The sequence below is a fragment of the Elgaria multicarinata genome, chromosome 1 (assembly GCF_023053635.1).
Source record: "Elgaria multicarinata webbii isolate HBS135686 ecotype San Diego chromosome 1, rElgMul1.1.pri, whole genome shotgun sequence".
Classification (NCBI taxonomy): Eukaryota; Metazoa; Chordata; class Lepidosauria; order Squamata; family Anguidae; genus Elgaria; species Elgaria multicarinata.
In genome coordinates, this window is record NC_086171.1 from 213,593,291 (window position 1) to 213,618,312 (window position 25,022).

The 25,022-nt window shown below is 46.7% G+C and overlaps 1 protein-coding gene across 1 annotated transcript in view; it reads right to left on the reverse strand.

Moving 5' to 3' along the window:
- Positions 1-24,312, reverse strand: part of LOC134413287 (tyrosine-protein phosphatase non-receptor type substrate 1-like) — a 104,683-nt gene extending 80,371 nt beyond the window's left edge. The window contains exons 1-2 of the mRNA XM_063147444.1: positions 24,247-24,312; positions 23,643-23,730 (exon numbers count right to left, since the gene is read on the reverse strand). Of these exons, the coding sequence (XP_063003514.1) occupies positions 23,643-23,724 (82 nt within the window). The 5' untranslated portion in view covers positions 23,725-23,730; positions 24,247-24,312. The remainder of the gene's footprint in view (positions 1-23,642; positions 23,731-24,246) is intronic.
- Positions 24,313-25,022: the final 710 nt, after the last annotated feature.

Sequence of the window (25,022 nt, forward strand, 5' to 3'; positions counted from 1 at the left end):
AGGAACTCACCACAGGGCTCCCACTAACTTGAAGCCAGCCAAGTGTCCAACGGTGTTCCAGTAATGCATGTTGCAGGGGGAAGATTAGGGCAGCTCGTCTGCTACCACAATCCATGGCAGCTCATGAGCCCTCACCAACCTTCGCTTTGAGGAACAGGGGGAGTTGCAACCCACCTCCTACTCATTCGCTTTGCAACCCACCTCCTACTCATTCTCAACAAAATCCGTGAAACAGAGATAGGACCCTCACTAAGCATTACTATACAATACTGTTCATCTGCTGGATCTACTTTTGGTTTCACCACAGAATTCAGATCCAATCTCTATCCAAAGAGCTTGTCCTTTCCTGCTTTCCTGCTACATAGCCTCTAGGTGGTGCTGTGCTACAGCAGAATAATGTAATTACTTAAATAGGGAAGTACATTTTCTTTCGCTTTCATGAATAATACTCTATTTCCCCTGCTCTACTCCCCCTCCCCAGCCAAAGCGCTCTTAGAAAGCCAAAGCAAAACCGGACGGTCACGGCATCATCTAAAGAACCTGCACTCAACTGTGAGAAAGGGATGTCGAGCGCACAAAAAATGCCGTGTTTAGGAAAACCTCACCATTTGCATTTTGTCTACAACCCAGGCAAAGCAGCGTGTTTGTTTCCATTAGAGCCAGTTTGGGGTGGTGCGGGGAGTGATAGATTCTGGGACGATTCATGTCCAGAAAAGTCTGCGCAGCCACGTATGAATCTGGCTCTCAAGGAATGCAAACTCCTCAATTTACCCTTTCGATAAAATAAAATAAAAAAGGAAAGTTTCTAGTCTGCACTGATGTACAGAAAGATCAGGCTGGCGGCAGGACTAGAAGCCAGATAGAGGCTCCAATTATGGCGGTATGTTTGTGAGGGATTCACCCATCTCCCCAGCCTACTTCTGCATGCCTGCACCACTCTTAGGTCATCTTTTACATGCACCCTATTGAAATGAGAGGGATTTGTTCTTCTCAGTAGGGCTTGTGCTGGAATATTCCCAGCAGATTGCCCTGCATTTGCATATGGTTCTTTTTCTCTGTTCTTACAGCAGTGAAGTCCTTTAAAAGAAAAAAAAAAGGACCGTACAACAAATGATTATATTATTATGCAAATCTTATGCAACTTATCTGATCTACAGAACGTATCCTAGTCACGCTACTGAGATGTGCATGGACGGAATTCTAGACCTCCCCAAATTATCTTCTTCGCGGGAACTGATGCTATTAAGTGTTTCTTTGTAATCAATTCGCCAAGAATCATGCAGATCCTTCCTCCGTTAAAGAGAGAGAGAGAAAGAGAGAGAGAGAGAGAGAGAGAGAGAGAGAGAGCAGTTTCCTCGGCAGACAGACCACAGAGGTCGCAATGCGACAGAAAGAACGAGGAGATCCGGAAGGTAGATAGGCTGCCATAGTTTCTACAGTTTTAGTGTCGAATCATGCCCAGGAAGCCAGTGTAGGGTGGACTTTAAGGCCCTGGTGTAGGGTGGCCACTTGCCCGTGGCCAAAAATAAAAAAAAGGAAAAGGAATTGCATTGCCCAAAAAGAGATCAAAAGAAGACACCACTGTGCCTAATAGTGGAATTCCTATAGAATTCCCAGCCTTTGGAGGTCAGGCAGGCGCCAACATTGTACGGCTTCTTGCACCTCCTGAAAACGTTGTTTCAGGAAGCTTTCCCTGAATGACCTGCCGTGTTTTTCCCCAGAACGTTGTCCTTTTAAAAATGTCATTTTTAAAATATGTGTTTTAATCCTGTTTTTATTCTTATATTCTATTTATTGTTCCCTGAGCCAAAATGTTTTGGATGGGGAGTGATATATCATAGAATAGTAGAGTTGGAAGGGGCCTATGAGGCCATCAAGTCCAACCCCCTGCTCAATGCAGGAATCCACCCTAAAGCATCCCTGACAGATGGTTGTCCAGCTGCCTCCTGAAGGCCTCTAGTGTGGGAGAGCCCACAACCTCCCTAGTTAACTGGTTCCATTGTCGTACTGCTCTAACAGTCAGGAAGTTTTTCCTGATGTCCAGCTGGAATCTGGCTTCCTTTAACTTGAGCCCATTATTCCGTGTCCTGCACTCTGGGATGATCGAGAAGAGATCCTCGCCCTTCTCTGCATGACAACCTTTCAAATATATAAATACTGTAAATAAATAAATAAATAAACATCTGCATATGCAAATTTATATGGATAGGTGCAAATTTAGAAGTAACTACAATTTAAATAGAAATAAAACGTATCTCCCCAGAGTGGAGAAGACTGACTGGTTGACTGTTGATGGACAACTTCAGGGCTCCTGCTGCTTTACCTACTTAAGGTTCTTTGTCATGGACAGCCCCTCAAAGAGAGGATACCTTCAAACAGAAGGTTCTCTTCTGACAGCTGTCCAAAAGAGAGGACTGTCCTCTAGAAAGAAGGACACTTCAGCACCCGTCGGCCTGGTGTAATGGGTTCTCAATGACCCACTTCCATCTGCTAGGGGTGCACCAGCAGATTCTCATGAATAGTCTTGAAGAGCAATCCCATAGAATCATAGAATAGCAGAGTTGGAAGGGGCCTACAAGACCATCGAGTCCAACCCCCCGCTCAATGCAGGAATCCACCCTAAAGCATCCCTGACAGATGGTTGTCCAGCTGCCTCTTGAAGGCCTCTAGGGTGGGAGAGCCCACCACCTCCCTAGGTAACTGATTCCATTGACGTACTGCTCTAACAGTCAGGAAGTTTTTCCTGATGTCCAACTGGAATCTGTCTTCCTTTAACTTGAGCCCGTTATTCCGTGTCCTGCACTCTGGGAGGATCGAGAAGACATCCTGGCCCTCCTCTGTGTGACAACCTTTGAAGTGTTTGAAGAGTGCTATCATGTCTGCCCTCAATCTTCTCTTCTCCAGGCTAAACATGCCCAGTTCTTTCAGTCTCTCTTCATAGGGCTTTGTTTCCAGACCCCTGATCATCCTGGCTGCTCTCCTCTGAACCCGCTCCAGCTTGTCTGCGTCCTTCTTGAAATGTGGAGCCCAGAACTGGACACAATACTCTAGATGAGGCCTAACCAGGGCCGAATAGAGAGGAACCAGTACCTCACGTGATTTGGAAGCTATACTTCTATTAATGCAGCCCAAAATAGCATTGGCCTTTCTTGCAGCCATATCGCACTATTGGCTCATATTCAGCTTGTGATCTACAACAATTCCAAGATCCTTCTCGTTTGTAGTATTGCTGAGCCAAGTATCCCCCATCTTGTAACTGTGCCTTTGGTTTCTATTTCCTAGATGTAGAACTTGGCATTTATCCCTATTAAATGTCATTCGGCTGTTTTCAGCCCAGCACTCCAGCCTATCAAGATCACTTTGAAGTTTGTTTCTGTCTTCCAGGGTATTAGCTATCCCACCCAATTTTGTGTCATCTGCAAATTTGATCAGCATTCCCATATAAAGTGTGCCAATGTGCTCACGTTCCAAGGCTCTGGACAAATCCTTGCCCAGCTTCTCAGCATTTAGTGAGGAACGAGATCTGTAGCTTAAAAAAAAAAAAAAAAACCCTCTCTAAAAGAAGGCTGGCCCATGCTGCAGGAGAAAGCAGGGTGCACCTTCATAAGGGAGAAACTGTAGGATAGTGGCGGAACATATACTCTGCATGCAGAAGGTCCTAGGTTCAAACCCTGGCATCTCCAGACTCTCAAATAGCAGGGCCGGTCAAGATCTCTGTGTGACCTCTTGGGGAGCCACTGCCAACTGAAAGTAGGCAATTCGGGACTAGATGGACCAAGGGTCCAACCTAGTGGAAGGCCGCTTCCTAGGTTCCTGTAACAGGAAATCCCATCCATGGGCAACATGCAGTTGCAGAAAGAGAGACACAAGGGCCCCATCTACACCAAGCAGGATATTGCACTATGAAAGCGGTATATCAAAGGCAGAAGCCACACTATTTATTTATTTACAATATTTATATACCGATCCCCATTGAAAATTTCGGAGCGGTGTACAAGATTAAAAAACAACAGAATAAAACACTTTAAAACAGATCTAAAAAGAAGCAAAATGTACAGTGAACCGTGGCTGGTCATTCAGGAAAGGCTTCCTGGAATAATGATGTTTTCAGGAGGTGCCAAAAGGAATATAAAGTTGGCACCTACCTGATCTCCAGAGGCAGGGAATTCCATAGGAGGGGGGCCACCACGCTGAAGGCTCTTCCCCTGGTGGACTCCAATCAGATGATAGGTCTATGTGGAACCACCTGGAGCAGGCCCTCAGATGACCTCAGTGCAGGGAGTTGGACTCGATGGCCTTGTAGGCCCCTTCCAACTCTGCTATTCTATGATTGTATGATTCTATGAAGGCACTCTCTCAGGTATCCTGGTCCCAAGTTGCTTAGGGCTTTGTACACAAGTACAAGAACCTTAAACACTACTGCTTTATAGTGGTATTGAAGTGCATTGACAACTGTTGGGGCCCATTGACACATACCGCATACCGCTTCCATACCGCTATATCCTGCTTGGTGTGGCTCCTGCCTTTGTTATATTCCACTTTCATAGTGCAATATCCTGCTTGGTGTAGATGAGGCCAAGGAGTCAGTGTCATCTGACAGTCGATGAGAACAAACCGATTACAGAAGACTATCCGTCCTCCTCTACTCATACAACCCTTCCTACAGCTCTCTTTGAAAGCCTGGGGGAGGGATCCTTTGCACCATTTGACAGATCGCTAGCGAAGCTGTTTCTGGAAGCCGCCTACCCAAAGGCAGACTGCCAATTTATCGAGCTCAGAGCCATCTCTTTTGTCCAGCGGGAGCTCCATGGTGTTGGGAATGGACTCTCTCTCAGCGTAGCTACACCAAGTTCTTTTGAGAGCTGGAAATGCCAGGGATTGACACCCCAGGGCCTTCTGTATGCAAATCACGGGCTCTAACATCTCCAAGGTCTCCAATAAGGGTCATTTCCCCATTACCGCCTGCCTGCTCATTTTAATTGGGTTACGAACCTGGGACCTTCTTCTCTATGAAAACCATTGAGTTTCTGCCCCTGTGTGCAATTCTAAATACTAGAGAGCTTCAGCTACTGGGCAGTATAAAAAAGAAATGAAATAAATAAGAAGTCTGTATATATCCATCCCCACCCCCCAGGCACTAAGATTAACTTCTTCTGTTTTCTGCACCAAGGAAATCCATCTTTTTAGCAGATTGCAAATTGTACACAAATCCCTGTTAGTTCACACTTACATAGTCTGCCTAATTTAACCAAGTTTTTAGGATTCTCTGTGTGTGTGTGTGTGTCTGTGTGTGCGCGCGTGTGCATTTTGGGAATAGAAAAGGGATTAAACTGAAAATACTTTCCAGAGCACCCATAATGGCCACAGCCTTCCCCAATCCGGTGGCCTCCAGATGTTGTTGGACTACAACTGGCTGGGAATGATGGAGGTTGTAGTCCAACCCCCAGGTTGGAGAAAGCCAGCATAACAGATGGAAAACAACTACTACTATTTCTTCTTCTTCTTCTTCTTCTTCTTCTTCTTCTTCTTCTTCTTCTTCTCCTCCTCCTCCTCCTCCTCCTCCTCCTCCTCCTCCTCCTCCTCCTCCTCCTCCTCCTCCTTCTTCTTCTTGGGCCATAGCTAGACCTAAGGTTTATCCAAGGGTCAAACCTGTTCATCTAGGTGACACACGGGGTATCCAGTGCTCAGGCAGGGGCGAACCCTGGATGATCTCAGGATAAGCCTTAGGTCTAGCTGTGGCCACAGGGGATCCAGTGCTCAGGCAGGGGCAAACCCTGGATGATCCCAGGATAAACCTTAGGTCTAGCTGTAGCTGCATGGGATCCAGTGCTCAGGCAGGGGCGAACCCTGGATGATCCCAGGATAAACCTTAGGTCTAGCTGTGGCCGCAGGGGATCCAGTGCTCAGGCAGGGGCAAACCCTGGATGATCCCAGGATAAACCTTCGGTCTAGCTGTGGCCACAGGGGATCCAGTGCTCAGGCAGGGGCAAACCCTGGATGATCCCAGGATAAACCTTCGGTCTAGCTGTGGCCCCAGAATAAATAGAACGCTGCCCGGCCCCAACCAGCAGCATGAGACTCAAATCTATTTCATTGTGCTCTTATGGTTTACTGTACTTCATCCCCTTCTTATGGGTGGATCTCTAAAGTGATCTGGCTATGCATGGCTGATGGGGCACCTTTCCTCCTCTAGCAAAGGATTTGGACTCACCTCATCACTGGCCTACATCTGCTTGGCTAAAACACTCAGGCCTCAGCTAGACCTAAGGTTTATCCCGGGGTCGTCCCTGCCTGCTCTCGGGATTCCCTGTGTGTCATTTACATGAACAGGGATGACCCCGGAATGATCCCGGGATAAACCTTAGGTCTAGCTAAGGCCTCAATCTCTTTAAGATGGAGAAAGAAGGGAAAGAGAAGATCAAACCATGGTGGACTGTTAGCTTCCTGCCTGCTTTGGGCGTCTCAGATGGGAGTGCCTTGAGCCCATCTGGGACAGTGGCCCAACTGCTGTGGAAGGGCTGAGTTCTGGGATACGTGGAAGAGGCTACCGTGGCAGGCAGGCAGGCAAGCGCTCTGCCCCCTCCTTCCAGTCCACTGTCCGCCGCTTGAGTGTGGCTAGAGCCTGGGTCAGGCTTCCCCCCCACTGACACTGAAGCCCTTTTGGCGGGCCGGCTGGTCTCCCCACCTCACTTCCACCTAGACCAGTCCAACCCTGGGGATCCGGCAACGCCGCCACCTGCCTCAGTCTTTCCTTCCCTTGTCAAAAGGAATGTGGCACGATTGAATGAGCGCCAGAAGAACATAAAAGTCATTGGGTGAGACCGAAAGTCCACCTAGTTCACCATTCTGGTTCTTAGGGTGGGCATCAGATGTCACCAGGAAGCTCACAAGCAAGACTTGGAGGCCTCTCACACCTTTGCTGCCCAGTAAGTCGAATTCAGAGGCATACTGCCTCTGAACATGAATTATTTGCATGGCCGTCCTCCTCTTCCTCTTCCTCCTGTTTTCCCTTGTGCTTCCTGTTCCTCCACACCTTCCCCTTTCGCAACATCCCAAGTGGGAAGAGAGATTGCTGTGACCCTGCTTGCATGACACCAGATTAGACTAGGACACAACACACGGATGAGTCCTGAAACACTCTGTGGAAGGTCAGGGTTGTGTTGGACTGACTAAAAGGACAGCATTCTAATTGGACTGATGTTCCCTCTGTGCAGGCAGACCCCCTCCCATCAAGGATGGGGTGTGTGTGACGAATGCCATCTCTTAGCTTTAAAAAGAGACCCCTCACTCATTTACAAAAGCAATTTGTCTGCATTCAATTTGCCGAGAAAGCAGCCCAGTACTCACAGGATGCGTTCCTCATTTCGAAGACCTATAATCTTGGGTCATTACGGCACAGCCTATAACCGTGGTGGTTCAATGCATCGTGTCTAAAGGGAAATGCACCAATCAGCCTGAAGCCAAACTCATTAGCACCTGCCATCAGCGCATGCAAGACTTCAGCGGCGGGGAATTTCTGGTTTTTCCTCCACCCCAGTTCTGCCGATCCTTCTGAACACCATTTTCATGTTTGATCAGGGCTGGCCCGCAATTCTATTTCCTTTGTTGCGTGTCAGAAGAAGGCTCTGCCATTAGCACAATTTGCATCGTAAATCAGCAAGTTTGATACAGATTTTATTTATTTGTTTCTTAGATTTGTATCCTGGACAAATAGCAAATGCCCTCGGGGCCGTTTACAATCATAGAATCATAGAATGGCAGAGTTGGAAGGGGCCTACAAGGCCATTGAGTCCAACCCCCTGCTCAATGCAGGAATCCACCCTAAAGCATCCCTGACAGATGGTTGTTCAGCTGCCTCTTGAAGTGTGGGAGAGCCCACAACCTCCCTAGGTAACTGATTCCATTGTCGTACCGCTTTAACAGTCAGGAGTTTTTTCCTGATGTCCAGCTGGAATCTGGCTTCCTTTAACTTGAGCCCGTTATTCCGTGTCCTGCACTCTGGGAGGATCGAGAAGAGATCCTGGCCCTCCTCTGTGTGACAACCTTTTAAGTCTTTGAAGAGTGCTATCATGTCTCCCCTCAATCTTCTCTTCTCCAGGCTAAACATGCCCAGTTCTTTCAGTCTCTCTTCATAGGGCTTTGTTTCCAGACCCCTGATCATCCTGGTTGCCCTCCTCTGAACACGCTCCAGCTTGTCTGTGTCCTTCTTGAATTGTGGAGCCCAGAACTGGACACAATACTCTAGATGAGGCCTAACCAGGGCTGAATAGAGAGGAACCAGCACCTCACGCGATTTGGAAGCTATCCTTCTATTAATACAGCCCAAAATAGCATTTGGGCTGCAATCATAACCCACCTGCCCCACCGCCAAAGAACAACAATAAAACAGCAAAACAAAAATGTAACAATAAAATAACAAAGTAATACAATATTAAACATTAAAAGCAATAACAAATATGAAAAATATGAAAGAGACAGAAGCAAAATTCAGAATCAAAGCCACAGACCAAAGACTAAATTCCTGCTGGAAGAGAAATGTATTAACCTGACATCTGAATATATACAGAGGAGACACCAGCAGATCTCCCTGGTAAAAGGGCTACGACCAAGAAGACCCTTTCCTTCATAGCTACACAACACAGCACTGTGAGCAGCGACACCCAGAAAATTGCTAATCACAACAACAAAGTGTGTTACATGTACATTGATGGTGCTATATAAATAAATAATAATAAAATAATAATAATAATAATAATAATAATAATGATGTCACCATTTTGCACTAACAGTTAACATTTCTAAACTCGAGTCCAATTTGTCAATTCAGAGATTACAATGTCTGCATTTTGTGGACTCTAGTTTATGAAAGCTTATGTGATAATAAAACTTGTTAGTGTTTAAAGGGCCACAAGGTTGTCTGTTGTTTTTACATTTCTGAAGTTATACCATTTTCTTCCATGTCCAAAACTGTACCCTTACCCGCTTTTGTTATTTTTATTTAACAAACATCCAGCCTAAAGAAGAGTCCTGGAAAGCATTGCTGACTCACTTGTAACTTTTTGGTTGGTCTTAATAAAGTTATTATCTTGCTGATGCTTTGATTTTTTTAAAAATAGTATTATTCCAATGGACCAACATGGCTGAAAACATTTCACAAACAGACCAGTTCACTTTAAAACTTTGTTTTTCTGTCTTTCTCCCTTACAAAATCATGAATTATCTCCCCAAAGTCAATTTCACTTGCACGCTCACACACGGTAGACAAAGTTGCTAGGTGCTTAACCATTCTGAATGCTACATTCCTGAATTTGGCTTCATAAGAACATAAGTCCCCACTCGGCTATGGAAACCCACTGGGTGACTTTGGGCCAATCACAGACTCTCAGCCCAACCTACCTCACAAGGTTGTTGTTGTGAGGATAAAATGGAGAGGAGGATTATGTACGCTGTAATGATTGTGTGCTGATAGGGTTAATTGATTTGAGTGAGTGTTCTAGTGATTTGTATAAATGCATTCACCTGACATGGGAGAGGCAGTTTTTGTATGTATGGTGACTCACTTGAAATAAAGGTTGTGCATTGTAAATCTGTATTTGCTAGACATGGCATACCTGAAACTGTAATATCTGATAATGGTCCTCAATTTAACTCTAAGGAATTCAGAATGTTTGCAAAAGAATGGAATTTTATGCATGTCACTTCTAGTCCATATTGTGCAAGATCAAACGGAATGGCTGAAAGAACTATTCAAACAGTCAAAAAGATCTTAAAGAAGAGTAGCTTGGATAATACAGATATATATCTTTGCCTGTTAGATCTCAGAAATACACCTATGCCAGATACAGCATAGCTACTAATTGGAAGAAGGTTGAGAACAAGATTACCTGTACAAAGACACTGCTGCAACCAGAAGGTATTTCACATAGCAGGGTGCAAGAAAAGTGGGGGGAAAAAGACAGAAAAAGCAGAAAATTTATTATGGTGGGGCTAAGCTATTGCCACCACTGGATGTGGGAGAAAGAGTTACTATTCAGAAAGAAGGAATATGGCAACCAGCAAAAGTAATTGAGCTTCATCAAAATCCTAGATCATATGTGGTGGAAACGCAGGATGAAAGGTTATATAGGAGAAATAGAAAGGACTTACAAACGTCTGGGGAAAGGATGAGTGAGGAAAGTCATGATAGGGAGAGTGAGAAAGAAGGTGGTGGAAGTGTAAATATGGAACAGAATGAAGAAAAAAAGATGGAGCTGGAGGAGAAACCAGTAATCACATCTAGAGGAAGAATTGTGAGAAAACCTCTAAGATTTGGGTACGAAGATGGAAAAAATAGAAAAAAGGAAAGATGTAATGATTGTGTGCTGATTGGGTTAATTGACTTGAGTGAGTGTTCTAGTGATTTGTATAAATGCATTCACCTGACATGGGAGAGGCAGTTTTTATATGTATCGTGACTCACTTGAAATAAAGGTTGTGCTTCGTATGCTGGCTGTAGGAAGTTCTTCAGATATATGAAACCATAAATACTACATACGCCACCTTGGGTTCCTTGGAGGAAAAAAGGCAGAATATAAATGTAATTAAATAAATAAATAAATAAGTGTCAGGGGGGGAATTTATCCACAGAAGAGCCCTGGAATGAAAAAGAAAACTGGACTTGGCACGGAGCTTCATGCAGGTGTTGCTCATTAATGCTGGAACTGTAATGGTTGAAAATCAGGAAAGAATTTCTTGCACCATCCCTTAATTGAATTATTGGATGATGAAACTGTGTGTAATGCTGGGTAGGAAAATGTATATAAAGCTGTACAAATGTAGGTGTGGTTGTGGTGGATGCTGGTTGGTGATGTTAATACTGGATGTATTTTGTATGGAAACGTTATACTATTATTATTATTATTATTATTATTATTTATTTTTTTAAATAAATAAGTCAGTGTACATGGTGCTGTACAGCGTAAAACAATAAAATAGCAAAACCCTGCTGCATAGGCTTACATTCTAATAAAATCATAATAAAACAATAAGAAGGGGAAGAGAATGCACCAAACAGGCACAGGATAGAGTAAAACTAACAGTATAAAAGTCAGATCAAAATCAAGTTTTAAAAGCTTTAGAAAAAAGAAAAGTTTTTAGCTGAGCTTTAAAAACTGCGATTGAACTTGCAGTTCGCAAATGTTCTGGAAGAGCGTTCCAGGCGTAAGGGGCAGCGGAAAAGTTAAATGTTTGATAAATGGTGATAAATGTTTTTAATTTTTGTGAACCGCCCAGAGAGCTCCGGCTATTGGGCGGTATAGAAATGAAATGAATAAATAAATAAATAAATAAATAAGAGACTGGACGAAGCCGAGCAAGGGAAGTGGAGACCCTTGGGCGGGTGAGAAACATGGCATCAGAGGAGTGAAGAGCACGAGCGGGGCAATAGTGTGAGATGAGAGAGGAAAGATAGGAAGGAGCTAGACAGTGAAAAGCTTTGTAGGTCAACAGGAGAAGTTTATATTGGATTCTGAAGTGAATTGGAAGCCAATGAAGAGATTTCAGAAGTGGAGTAACATGGTCAGAGCGGCGAGCCAAGAAGATGATCTTAGCAGCAGAGTGGTGGACAGAAACCAACGAACTGACGTGAGAAGAAGGAAGGCCAGTGAGAAGAAGGTTGCAGCTTCAGTAAAATCTTTGCTGAAGAAAACTCTATGTGGTATGAATATTTTTCTTTCGGAAGGAAGGCACTCAGAAACCGTGCAGGAGAGTCAAACGCTGAAAAGCTGCTGCTTAATCTCTGCTAAGCATTCCTAACATTAAGAACATGAGAAGTGCCCTGATGCTGGATCACACCAAGGGTCCATCTAGTCCACTCTTCACACAGTGGCCAACCAGTCATCGGCCAGGGATGAACAAACAGGACACGGTGCCCATGTCTACATGTCCGTTGACACTCTCAAAGAATTCTAGAGGATTAGTGAGACAGGACTTGCCTTTGCGGAAGCCTTGTTGATTCTTCCTCTGAAGCTTTCTGGGCAACGGGGTGGATTTTTGGGTGGTTTTTTTTTGCCATGGTAAGTCAAGTTCTCTTGGCCTGGCTTAACTGAAGAATTTGAGGATAAGACCACTCCATGTACAGAATTCAAGCTCCTTAGGGTAAAGGTAGAGTCTTTCACATCACCAAACATAAAGCGCATACATGCCCATGTACAGTCACGCGCAGCATGAATGCATAGGACCTGCTGGTTCAATTGCCATGACTTGACTTCCATCAGGTATTGTGGTCCCAAGCCATGTAAGGCTTTATAGGTCAAAACCAGCACCTTGAGTTGGGCTCGGAAACATACAGGCAGCCAGTGCCAGCGGACCAGAGCAGGTATTATATGGTCGAACCTTCTGGTTCCCGAAATCAGTCTGGCAGCTGCATCTTTCACGAGCTGCAGCTTCCGAACCATCTTCAAAGGCAGCCCTACGTAGAGTGCATTGCAGTAATCTAACTTGGAGGTTACCAGAGCATGGACAACTGAAGCCAGGTTATCCCTGTCTAGATAGGGGCGTAGCTGGGCTTATTATTATTGCAGAAGTGCAACAATATTGCACTTCTGTCCTGCTTGTGGGTTTTGCATGGGCAGCTGGTTAGCCCCTGTGTGAACAGAGTGCTGGACTAGATGGACCCTTGGTCTGATCCAGCATCAGGGCTTTTCTGATGTCTTTATATTAACATGGGAAGCTGCCTGCCTGCTGGTCCCTCTAGCTCAGTATGCTTTAAAGTATCCTTCCCCAACCTGGTGTCCTTGAGATGTTTTGGGCAACAACTCCCACAATCCCCAAGCATCAGCTATGCTGACTGGGGCTTGTGGGAGATCATCATCATCATCATCATCATCATCATCATCATCATCATCATCAATTTATTTATTTGTTACCCGCCTCTCCCTCTGGATCGAGGCGGGGTACAACACAAATGCAAACACCATAAAATACATATAACTAATTAAAACATTTAAAACTAATACATTATTAAAAGCAGCACATTATTAAAAAGGCATCTTAAAATCCAACTGGGTAGGCCTGCCGGAAGAGATCAGTCTTTATGGCTTTCTTAAATTCCGGAAGACTGTTAAGTTGACGAATCTCTCCCGGCAAGCCATTCCACAAATTGGGAGCGACAGAAGAGAAGTTCCTCTGGGTAATAGTTGTCAGCCTTGTTTTGGTTGGCTGGAGTAAATTCTTCCCAGAGGACCTGAGTGTGCGGGGCGGATTGTACGGGAGAAGGCGATCCCGCAGGTAACCTGGACCCAAACCATGGAGGGCTTTAAAGGTGATAACCAACACTTTATACTTCCGCTGGAAACTAATTGGCGGCCAGTGAAGAGATTTTAAGACTGGTGTAATGTGGTCACCCCTAGGTGTACCAGTGACCAGCCTGGCTGACATATTTTGGACTAGTTGAAGTTTCCGGACTAAGCACACAGGTAGCCTTATGTACAGCACATTGCAGAAGTCGAGCCTCGAAGTTACCAGCGCGTGCACGCCCGTCTTTCGGTCTTCTGACTCCAGATGCAGCTCTGGGGGGCACCAGATTTAGGAGGGCTGCTGTACAGTGGCTGGCGGGGCCTCTCCAGGGTTTCAGACAAGGACCTTCCCTAGTCCTACCGGGAGATGCCAGGGATCGGACCATTCTGCATGCAAGTCGGATGTTCCACCACCGAGTTACATGCCCTCCTCTTTAACAATGTACGCCCAAGGCTAAAGAGGCAATAAAGATCCACCGTCCTGTCTTCCCAAACCACAAACCACACAAATGCATGATGCACGCGGCACACACACACAAAAGAAACGATTCAACCTTTGTTCTGGCCGTTACCATTGCTTTCAAAGTCAATCGGGTTCTCGAGAAGCAGACATCTCACACTCGAGAAAACCACCCTCCCTCTGTGGCAGACATTCCACCACCTCGGTTTCAGTTCCACACCGTCACGGCATGAGCGTGCTCAGAATAGATTCCTCACTGGCCCCCAGAACTCTGCTCTTGCAGGCGGCTCTAAATGAATTTGGGAAAACTCGGCTGATGCCATCATCATTTCATATAAGTGCACAAAATTGAAAAAGCATCCGTGCTGCAATGGAAGAGGAGCAGAGGGGGAGGGAGGGTTCCTGCAAATGAGACACATGCAAATTGTTTTGTAGAAGGATGTGGAAAGGAACTGGGACAGGTTGAAGTGGAGAAGGAAGTTGAAACCAGGGGAAGGAAGGATCTCCCATTCAACATTGGTAAACCTTTCCCTTCAGCCTCCATTGCAATGAGCAAGCAAACACACCTTGGAAATGAATGTTTTCAGCCCGCAGTGAAGATTAGATTACAGATTCCCAGCATTACAAAATAGGAACATGAGCATTGCCTTGGTGTGTCACAGAATATGTCCATGTAGCTGAGCAACCTGTTTCTGCAGACAGAGTACAAAGATGACTCCTCTACCCCATTGCTGGCCTGCCCCAGAACATGGTATTCAGGGAGGTACAGTTCCTCAGCCTCTGGAGGTTTAAGAACATAAGAAGAGCCAAACTGGATCAGACCAAGGGTCCATCTAGTCCAGCACTCTGTTCACACAGTGGCCAGCCAGCTGTCAACCAGGGACCCACAACCAGGACACAGGTGCAATAGCACCCTCCTGTCCATGTTCCCTAGCAATTAGGGTATATAGGCTTGCGGCCTCTGATACTGGAGGTAGCACATAGCCATCAGGGCTAGTAGCCATTGACAGCCTACTCCTCCAGGAATTGATCCACCCCTTTTAAAGGCATCCAAATTGGTGGCCGTCACTACATCCTATGGTAGTGAATTCCATAGTTTAACTATGCCCTGCGTGAAGAAGTACTTCTTTTGATCTGTCCTGAATCTCCCACCAATCAGATTCGTGGGATGACTCCATTGGGTTCTAGTATTATGGGAGACGGAGAAAAATGTCTCCCTAGGGGAGGGGTCTTACCACTCCACTTCCCTGAGGGGGAGGCTTTTATCAACTCCATGTGCTCCGCCAAGTTCGCCCCTTTCTGTCAGAGGCTGATCTTACCAGCGCCGTCCAGGCCCTGGTTCTTTCCAGACTGGACTGTTGCAACCTGTTGTATACAGGGCTTCCCTTGAAGCAAATCCAACACCTACAGGCTGTACAAAATCATAGAATCATAGAATAGTAGAGTTGGAAGGGGCCTACAAGGCCATCGAGTCCAACCCCCTGCTCAATGCAGGAATCCACCCTAAAGCATCCCTGACAGATGGTTGTCTAGCTGCCTCTTGAAGGCCTCCAGTGTGGGAGAGCCCACCACTTCCCTAGGTAACTGATTCCATTGTCGTACTGCTCTAACAGTCAGGAAGTTTTTCCTGATGTCCAGCTGGAATCTGGCTTCCTTTAACTTTAGCCCGGTATTCCATGTCCTGCACTGTTGGCTCATATTCAGCTTGTGATCTACAACAATTCCAATTCCTAAACAGAACAGTTTTCACCTATTCTGGAAGGATGCTTAGGGTGGGCTCATAAATTTATTTATTTATTTTTTGCATTTTTATACTGCCCAACAGCTGAAGCTCCCTGGGGGGGTTCATGAAAAATGGCTCACTTGCAGTGCAGTCTTATGCATGCAGACTAGTTCTAAGTTCAAAAGTTAAAAGTTAGAACTAACTACGCTTTCGTTCTGTGTTCAATGGGGGCGTATTCCCCCAGAGATTTTAGGGTTGCATCCTTAATGTTCAAACCTTGACAAGAGTTTTGCACTCTTGAAAATTCCACCCCCATTGTTTTCTGCCATAGGAGCTTACTCTATGGTTTAGTTGGCAGTCAGCGAATCATTTATGTTCATATTTAAGATTGCGTCCATTCAGATGACCAGCGTACATACGACTACCTGGGCATTCCTTATTTAGTAAGCGCATTTCCGGATGCTATCAAACCCTTTCCACTTTGCCTGCTACATTAATTGTGTGTTTTGCTTGCTTGCTTGGTTGAGTATTTACCGACGTCGCCACATGAGACTTGCATTAGAAAGAAAGAAAAACAGAAACTACTCTTGCCATTTGGAGTAGTTGCACCATACGAGGCAAACGAGATTCCAGGAAATGACTTGGTCTGAATTTCACTGTTGCGTATTAAAGCAGGATGGGGTCAAAGGGAAGCAGAACATTTTTTTTTACTCCAATATACAACTGAGCGACCATGTATTGTTTACTCGCTGTCAGAGTGGTTCTGGGTGTATGCAAAACCAGTCGGACATGGGGCGGGGCAACCCTATCAGTTGCATAGAAAAGGGAATTTCAGCAAGTGTCATTTGTATATATGGGGAACCTGGTGAAATTCCCTCTTCATCACAACAGTTAAGGCTGCAGGTGCCCTGCCCTCTTTCGTATCTGGACACACTAGCTATATTCCTGCATCTTTAACTGTTGTGATGAAGAGGGCATTTCACCAGGTGCTGCATGCATACAAAGGACGCCTGCTGAAATTCCCTTTTCAATACAACTGTTAAAGATAAAGGAGCCCTGTTCTCCTTTCCATAGGGTCACCCTAGAGTTGCTACTGTATAGATCCGAGCGAAATAAGGAACACAGACAGACATGTGCGCACCCCACATAGACATCTCTGCTTCATGGCTGAGCGGGGACTAGAACTAGGGTGACCATAGGAGGACAGGGCTCCTGTTATCTTTAACAGTTGTATTGAAAAAGAAATTTCAGCAGGTGTCATTTGTATATATGGAGAACCTGGTGAAATTCCCTCTTCATCACAACAGTGAAAGCTGCAGGAGCTATACTAGAGTGACTAGATTTAAAAGAGGGCAGGGCTCTTGCAGCTTTAACTGTTGTGATGAAGAGAGAATTTCACCAGCTGCTGTATGCATACAAATAACACTTGCAGAAATTCCCCTTTCAATACAGCTGTTAAAGATGCAGGAGCCCTGTCCTCCTTTCCATACAGTCACCGTACCCAACATCTTTTCTGCTCCAAATCTTCTTGCAAACTGCTTTTCACCTTGTGGCGTTCCAGTCACGTTTTAGCAAGAGTAAGGACGCATGCTTGGGTGGGAAAATCACATTCAAATCCTACGAACCATTTAAAAGCAGTTCCAGAGCGCACATAAAATAGCAGAAAACTAGAAACCAAATCCCCTCCCCCTCCAAGGCCTGACAAAACAACACAAGCACTCACTTTCGAAAGCCTAGGAGGGGGTTATCCAGCAATGCTTGTTTCAAGGAGGTGGGGGGACATTCCACCAACGACTTGCCATCACAGAAAAGGTCTCACCCATCTATATAGCACTCCTAAGCCAAGGCAGGAGTCAAGAGAAGGTCCTACCCAGTTTAACAGTTTCTGTGCCTCTCGAGGACACAAGGTGCATTCACACATACCTCAAAGCCATGGTTCATATTAACCATGGTTTGTTGCTTTAGGCGTCAGCTAGCCCTTCTAGCATGACGGAGGGGTGAGGATCTCGTTATATTTTTATCGTGAGATCTCCCCCTCTGTTTACACGTGGCGTGCGACAACCTTGGAGGGAGAGGACATCACGCCCGCCATTTTGTTTTTTTAAAAATAACAGAAGAAGCACATGAGCGCATGTGCACTCAAAGGTAGGTGTGTTTTTTTAAAAAAATAATCATTTCCCCAGTCCCCACACCCCACCCTCATTGGGCGCAGAGCTCCTGGGGAGCTCTGTGCCCCGTGCACGGTTCCCGGCTCCTCGCGAGTAACCCCGAGGAGCCGGGACAAACTGAGATGCCCGCCCACATGTTCTGTGGTCTCGGGATCAGCCCGGGACTGCGGAAAAACTGGGCTGCAAGGCTAGGGCAAAATCCCGGGGAAATGGAGGGATCATCCCTCCCTGCTCCTGGGATCCCCTGTACGTCATGTGGACACACAGGGATGATCCTGGGGTGATCCCCGGGATAAGCCCTCGTCTAGCTATGACCTTGGACATGAATTGTCTCACAGAGAAGTAAACCAACCACGGATTGCTTTCTCTGTTTCTGGTTTGTTTCTCCCCTGCCCATTTTGCCGGCCTTCAGGGCAGTTTTAGTTTCAAACTGTTCTTGCTGGGCGTAACACCTGCCGAGCCCCCCCCCCCCCCAGCAGGGGCCTACTGAGAGGAGGCCCCGGGAGTTTCTCCTCCTCTTCCCCACGGCAACCTGCTTGTTCACCTGCCTCTCGCCCTGGTCCAGACAAGGTGGTGCTGAGATGGAGCAGCAGGAGGCACCCTTCCCTCCTTGCTCACTGGCTTTCTGCCTATCAAGCAAGCAAGTGATGAGAAAGAAGATGTGGAGAAGAAGCACCTTGATGACAACCGTAGCGAGAAGTTAGACTCTCTGAAGGAAGGAGCCCATTGAGGGTATCTTACTAAAGGGCCTCCAAAAACCTGGTGCCAGCACTGGGTGGATGCCTCTGTTTCAGGGTAGACAGCCATGTAAAGAAACCAGGGATAAACCACAGTTCTGGGTTCAGACCTCACATCAAGCCATGGTTTTAAAAAAGCAAGGCTTCATAAACTAACAACAAACCGCGGCTTCCATTTGTGGTTTGCAGCTGGTCAGTTTACAAACCATGGTTTGTTTGCGGGGATGGGTTCAGACACAACAACAAGTCAGATTTCAATCAACCACACCATGGTGCGGCATCATGTGTGAACCAGGACATGCGTGAACCCCGGCACCACTTTTGCTATTGATTCCCCCTGAAACCAAGCGGTATCGCTGCTGTGAAGCAGCAATGATAGGGTGACATGGCAGGAGTGAGTGCAGGCTATCCAGCAAAGAAAATTCACATTGCTATTATCCCACAGTGGTAATGTGCAACAAATATCGAGTGATTAAAACTTTCCAAAAGCATTTTTTTTGTTTTCTAGCAACGTTGTAGCATTGAAAACCTGTCTCTGCGCATATGCGTAGCTAGAGCCAGTGTGGTGTAGTGGCTAAAGTGTTGGACTGGGAGTCGGGAGATCCGGGTTCTAGTCCTCACTCAGCCATGGAAACCCACTGGGTGACTTTGGGCCGGTCACAGACTCTCAGCCCAACCCACCTCACAGGGTTGTTGTTGTGAGGATAAAATGGGAGAGAAGGAGCAGGATTATGTACACCGCCTTGGGTTCCTTGGAGGAAAAAAGGCAATAATACATAAATACTACTCATTGAATTAATGCATTATACATAATAACTGCCCTTACTTTTGTTCCTGAATGAGGCTTTAATGTTGACATGGAGGTCATTACTAAACACTCACTTGGAGGTCGCCCCCCTGCTCTATATCCTCATGCCTACCCTGCACTGGGATCTGCCCCCTAACTACAAACTCAAGCCACCACTGACAAATGCACAACCTCTGTGACACTGGAGCAAAGTAAAAACTCACGGTAAAACAAGACATTGAAAATACGCAGCTTTGCAGCTGCGTCGTATAAACACTGGAGAGCGACTGCGCAGCCACGATGGGAGTATATACAGTGCCTAGATAAGCCCAAAGAGGGAAAAAGACCTGTGAAATCATTCCACCTGCCACCCAACCAACACAGCATCAGATGGTGACTGGGATGTCTGGAGGAGGCAGCATAGATCAATCACCTCAAACCACCCACGATGCTTTGCAACGGAGTTGGTTTACGCATGCAGCGGAGAGTCACAGACATGCACGTGTCAGTGAATCAGCCCCGCAGGAGAACAGCCGAGGAGAGAATGATAAAGCAAATCATATGAGGAAAGATTGTGGATGTGTTTAGCCCACAGAGGGACACGATTAAGGAAATCATGTTGACAGTTTGTAGTTATGTAGGAGGATGCTGGAAAGAAGGAGGAGGGGGAACGGGTACTGCAAAAACAAAGAAAACAACAATACCGAGAACGAAGCAGAGCACTTCAGAGCCAGTGGAGGCGGGTGACTCCGATGTCAGTGGGGCAGTGCAGAGCACCTTGGACAGCTCCTTTTGGATTCTGACCAGTCCTGACTGAAACTCGGAGCGAATTCATCGCCCCACTGACTTCGGAGTCACCAGCCTCCACAGCTTAGTGATGCAACACACAGTGGATGTAAGGCACACTAAAGAGATCTGAGCAATGACTCAGATCGAATTCACAAGGAGGCCTCTGGCAAGCCGCTGTCTCTCATAGAATCATAGAATAGTAGAGCTGGAAGGGGCCTCTAAGGCCATCAAGTCCAACCCCCTGCTCCAATACCCACAGCTGCATCCTCTGAAAGTGATTACATTTGTGTTCTTTAGCCACCTATTAGGTCTTTCTTTTGCTATCAGTTTATTGTGAGAGTCTCTCTCTTCCTTTTTTGCTGGAATCCACCTTAAAGCATCCCTGACAGATGGCTGTCCAGCTGCCTCTTGAATGCCTCTAGTGTGTGAGAGCCCACAACCTCCCTAGGTAACTGGTTCCATTGTCGTACTGCTCTAACAGTCAGGAAGTTTTGTGAACTGCCCAGAGAACTTCGGCTATTGGGCGGTATAAAAATGTAATAAATAAATAAATAAAACAAACAAATAAATTGTCATACTGCTCTAACAGTCAGGAAGTTTTTTCCTGATGTCCAGCCAGAATCTGGCTAACTTGAGCCCATTATTCCATGTCCTGTACTCTGGGAGGATCGAGATGAGCCCTGTAGTTGCAATACGATGAGCTTATCACGGCCTACCTCATTACATTGCAGGTTTGCTGTAAGGGTAACAGGAACAAGATAATGGATGAAGCACTTTGAACGTTTGGAAGTGCTATATAGATGTACAACCATCTGTCAGGGATGCTTTAGGGTGGATTCCTGCATTGAGCAGGGGGTTGGACTCGATGGCCTTGTAGGCCCCTTCCAACTCTGCTATTCTATGATTCTCTGATTCTATGTGAGGCATTGCTATTACACATTTTATGAGAGGGACTAGAAACTGTTGAAAGATGGACTTAATAACACAAGTGCATAGTTGTTTAAAGTCCGTGAGCACTATAGACACGCATTTAACTCCCAGGCATTTACTGGCATACGATGGGGGCTTTTATCCCAGTTGCCTAAACCGGTCTAATATTTTATTGAAACTGTTCTTAGCTGTCTAAATTGTTTTAAATTTTGGATATTTACATTTTTATGCTGTATTTTTAATGCTGTATTTTATGGTCTTATAATATAAATTGTTGTAAACTGCCCAGAGAGCTTTGGCTATTGGGTGGTATAAAATTGATTTTGATGATGATGATGATGATGATGATGATAATAATAATAATAATAAGCAACTCTTTGCTGCTTAACACAGTGCCATTGCAGTGGACATCACAAGTGAGGATACATGCACCTTTAAACCCCACTTGATGCCCATTTGGGATTTCTGAGCCAATAGGTTTTCCCAGAAGGATGTAAACTTGTGAGCTGTGGGAGCTGCCTAGACACTCTGAAAAGACCACACTGGGTGTGTGTTGGCGCTGCGCTGGATATACGGCGTAGCAGCCACCTTGGAGTCATTGCAGGGGTTTCATATGAAGATGCAAGTTTTTTTAAAAAAGTCAGGGACTCACCAGAGTGAAGCGAATACAGCACATCTGCTGTCTAACCTTGCTCCAGCATCACAGTGGAGGTGTTCCGGGTGGATGTGACCCGATTAGTTGCTGTTCACTCAAGCACAGGGCAGGCCCAGCAAACTGAATGGCCACCGGAAAGCCCGCGCCCACCCCTGCATCGGGATTAGCTGCCGCCACCCCGCAGCAAAGAACGTGCGGGGTTTCCCTAAGCGTGGCGGCAACCCAGTGCCATCAAGACAGCCCCATGGACCCACCAGTTTATCATTAACATTCCCCGCAGGAATGTTCAGAGGTAGAGATAATCTATTGGGAAATTCCCGCCACCATCACCACTTTCCCTAAGGACTAACCAAAACGTAAGTAGCTTTAAGAGGCATGTTGGTAACAGAAAAAGCTGCCTACAATGACAATTTGCTATGGTTGGATGGGCACCTCTCAGGAAGCGTGGGAGGTGGTGGAGTCTCCTTTGTGAAAAGTTCCCAAGGAAAAGGTTGGGCAAGGACATGCTGGATAAGTATGGGATATCCTTTTGCCTTTGGGCAGTTGTCGGGGGCACTCGGCCAGCTGGGTCGTAGCCAATTCTCCAATTAACCTGTCATTGCAAGTGTCATGTAAAAGCAGCAAAATGCTAGTATTCCCACTGTAGAGGGAAGCGAGGTTTAGAGAGAGACCTCTCTGCACTTGAGCATATGTGCAGAACTTAATTTTCTTCTTTAACTCTCATAGCGGGCAGAATGGCCGCTGTCTTCAAGACACAGAAGAAAAGAATCTCTCTAATAAGAATCAAAACCCAGAGGGGGTGGGCACTTTTAGACGTCCCTTAGTATTATGGGCTCTCAGACACAGTGCAGCCAAAAACTCATTCTGCAGCCACTGCCAAGGCATATTTCAATTTTGCATCTGTAAAACGGGAACAGTAACCCACTCCAGCGGACAATTGCAAGAATGAAAGGGATGAGGCTCATCTTGGAAAACAATGAGATTTAATTATAACCCATTCTATTCTCTAAGCCAAAGCAGGTAACAACAACAATTTAGTAATAGCAATGGGACAGCTATACTCCAGGGAGCTCATGCTGTCCCCATAAAGTCCTCCGTCACCAAACACTGGCTGAAATCGAAAAGTGCCCACGGCCTCTTAGAAAGGCGCCCTTAAGCTTAGGCTTTGGTGAACCTCCAGTGACAGAGTTCTACCTCTGGTGAAAGAGTTCCAGGGCATTTCTCTATGAGCCTCCTGAGCGGGCCCTGCAGCAGCCATAGGCGATGGGCACTCAGATATGTAAAGCCTGAACAGTGATTATATTTTCACTCTTTACGTATCACACACACACTTCCCACTCTGTTGCTCAAAACAGTCCATGTACAATAATCATACTGGCACAATAGTGACCCACCTTTCAGGGTTGTTGTCATGATTGCTGAGAACACACATGAAACGCTTTCCGTTCTTTAAAAAGCTACATGCACGCTAAATATCACCACTACCAGTGCAGCTTCCTTTCTCGGTAAGTACGTGCAGAGAAGTCAGAAGATATACATCTTATCTCTCAGACCCTTTTCCCTCCCTGCTGCCTTCTCTGCTCCCTTAGTGGGTAAAGGGGCCCCTCCATCTGTCAAATGCCAAACGGTGCACAGCGTCAGGACCTCCAGCTGCGGCCACCTTCGCGGACCGGCCCACCATTTCACTCGGGATCTTTTCCCATTTCTCCGGTACTTAGAAAAAAACATTCCCTTAACGCGCTCGTGCATGCGATCTAGAAGCCGTCCGCCGTAGGCGTGTGTTTGGAGGAAGAAAACCTCGCAAGCTATCTTCAAAGGGGTTTGGCTCCATCAGCCCTGCGCTTCCTCCAGGCGATGGTACACCTTCGCCCCTGAAACCAAAAGCCGGCCCTTTTGCTCCGTTGAGGAGCTGCAGCACGTGAGACAGCATATATAATATTTGTCTCTTAATGTACTTGGGATTTTGTCCGAGTGTCAGAGAACTGGTTTCGGAAGGAGGAGTAGAAACAGGCAGGGAGCAGGTCAAAGTCAAAACCAAGACAGGCCCTTTGCAGTGTATGCCCCCCCCCCCCCGAAACAAGCAAGCCAAAAAAAAGAGAGAAGAAGTAACGGGTCTTACCTGACCATCTGCCAAGCAACAGGGGTACCAGGAGAAGAATCAGCAGCCCTCTGGAATAAACGCCCGGAGCTCCCATGATCATTTGCTACTGGAGAGGACAGAAAGTAGGGGGGGGGGGGGGATTGTTTGATGAAGAGGAACAGAGACGGTCTGTTTATGGTGGCTCTCTCTCTGGTCGAGCCAAGGGCAGAGGAATCAAAAAGAAGAAGAAGAAACCCACAACCCTGCATCACTCCATCCCCCAAACGAGGAAGCCCGCCCTGCTTCCTCGTCGACAAAACATCGAAGCGAAAGGAGGAGGAAAAGAAGCAGCAGAGCCCAGCCCCAACCTATTTTTAAGAACAGATGAATCACAGGGCTGCCCCCCCCACTCCTTTCCCTTTCCTCCTGACAACATCGGATAAGAATTGCTAGAAAATTAAATATCGGGGGGGGGGGAGAGAAAGAAAAGCGGGGACCTCGAGGCAGGGAAGGGCGGGGGTGTGTGTTTGGGGCGGAGGGGGGGCCGAGAAAGGATACATGGCAAACTAGGCAACATCCTTTTAGGATGTCTGGAAAGCCACGTACGCAAACAAACGCAGCCACGCACAGCCATAGGACTCACCTGGTAGAGCATCTATCCGCGGCACACGGTCCCCCTCCTTCCGAGTGCCCGGGGACCACTGGAAAATTGCCACTTTGCTCAGGCAGTCACATGCCAAGGCTGCTCCCCCAACCCCCCCACCCAGTTTTTTTGGGTGTTTTTTTTTTTTTTTTTTTAATTTCTCCTCCTCCTTCAGGCCTTTCCACCACCACCAGCAGCAGCGCTGGAAAATCTTAAGAGAGTCTCAAGAAAGCAGCACAGGGTCGCCTTGCAGAGCGGGGACGCGAGAGATGCGTGCACGCGTGTTTCCAATGCCCACGACCGGCAGGCGCGACCCGAGCAGCGCCACCCGCCTTTGCGCGCTCTGCAGGCACGGAGGCGGCGGCGGCGGCGTCTCCCGTCTCCCCTACGACGCCCTCGCCGGGTGCTTGTCAGTCCGCCTGGGTCGCTCGGCGGCTCCCCTCGCCTTCTCTGCGCGCTGCTGCTGCAGGTTCAACACCCACCCACCCCACAACCCCCGTTGCCTAGCATTGATGGGGCTCCACTGACAACAATGTACCAGTTCAGGAGGAGAAAAGGAAAAAGTGTGTGTTGGGGTAGGGTGCGGGGGGGGGGAGGCCAAAGTCTCTCTCCCCCTCCTCCACCCCCTCTCCCTCCTCCTCCTCCTAACCAGCTAGCAGCTCGCCTGGGTTTTCCAGCTAGCTTTGCAAAAGGCAAGTTGGACAGAGGAGATCTGGAGAAGGCGGTTGGGGGTGGGTGGGTAGGTAGGAGAGAGGGAGGGAGGGGGGGTCAGTCGG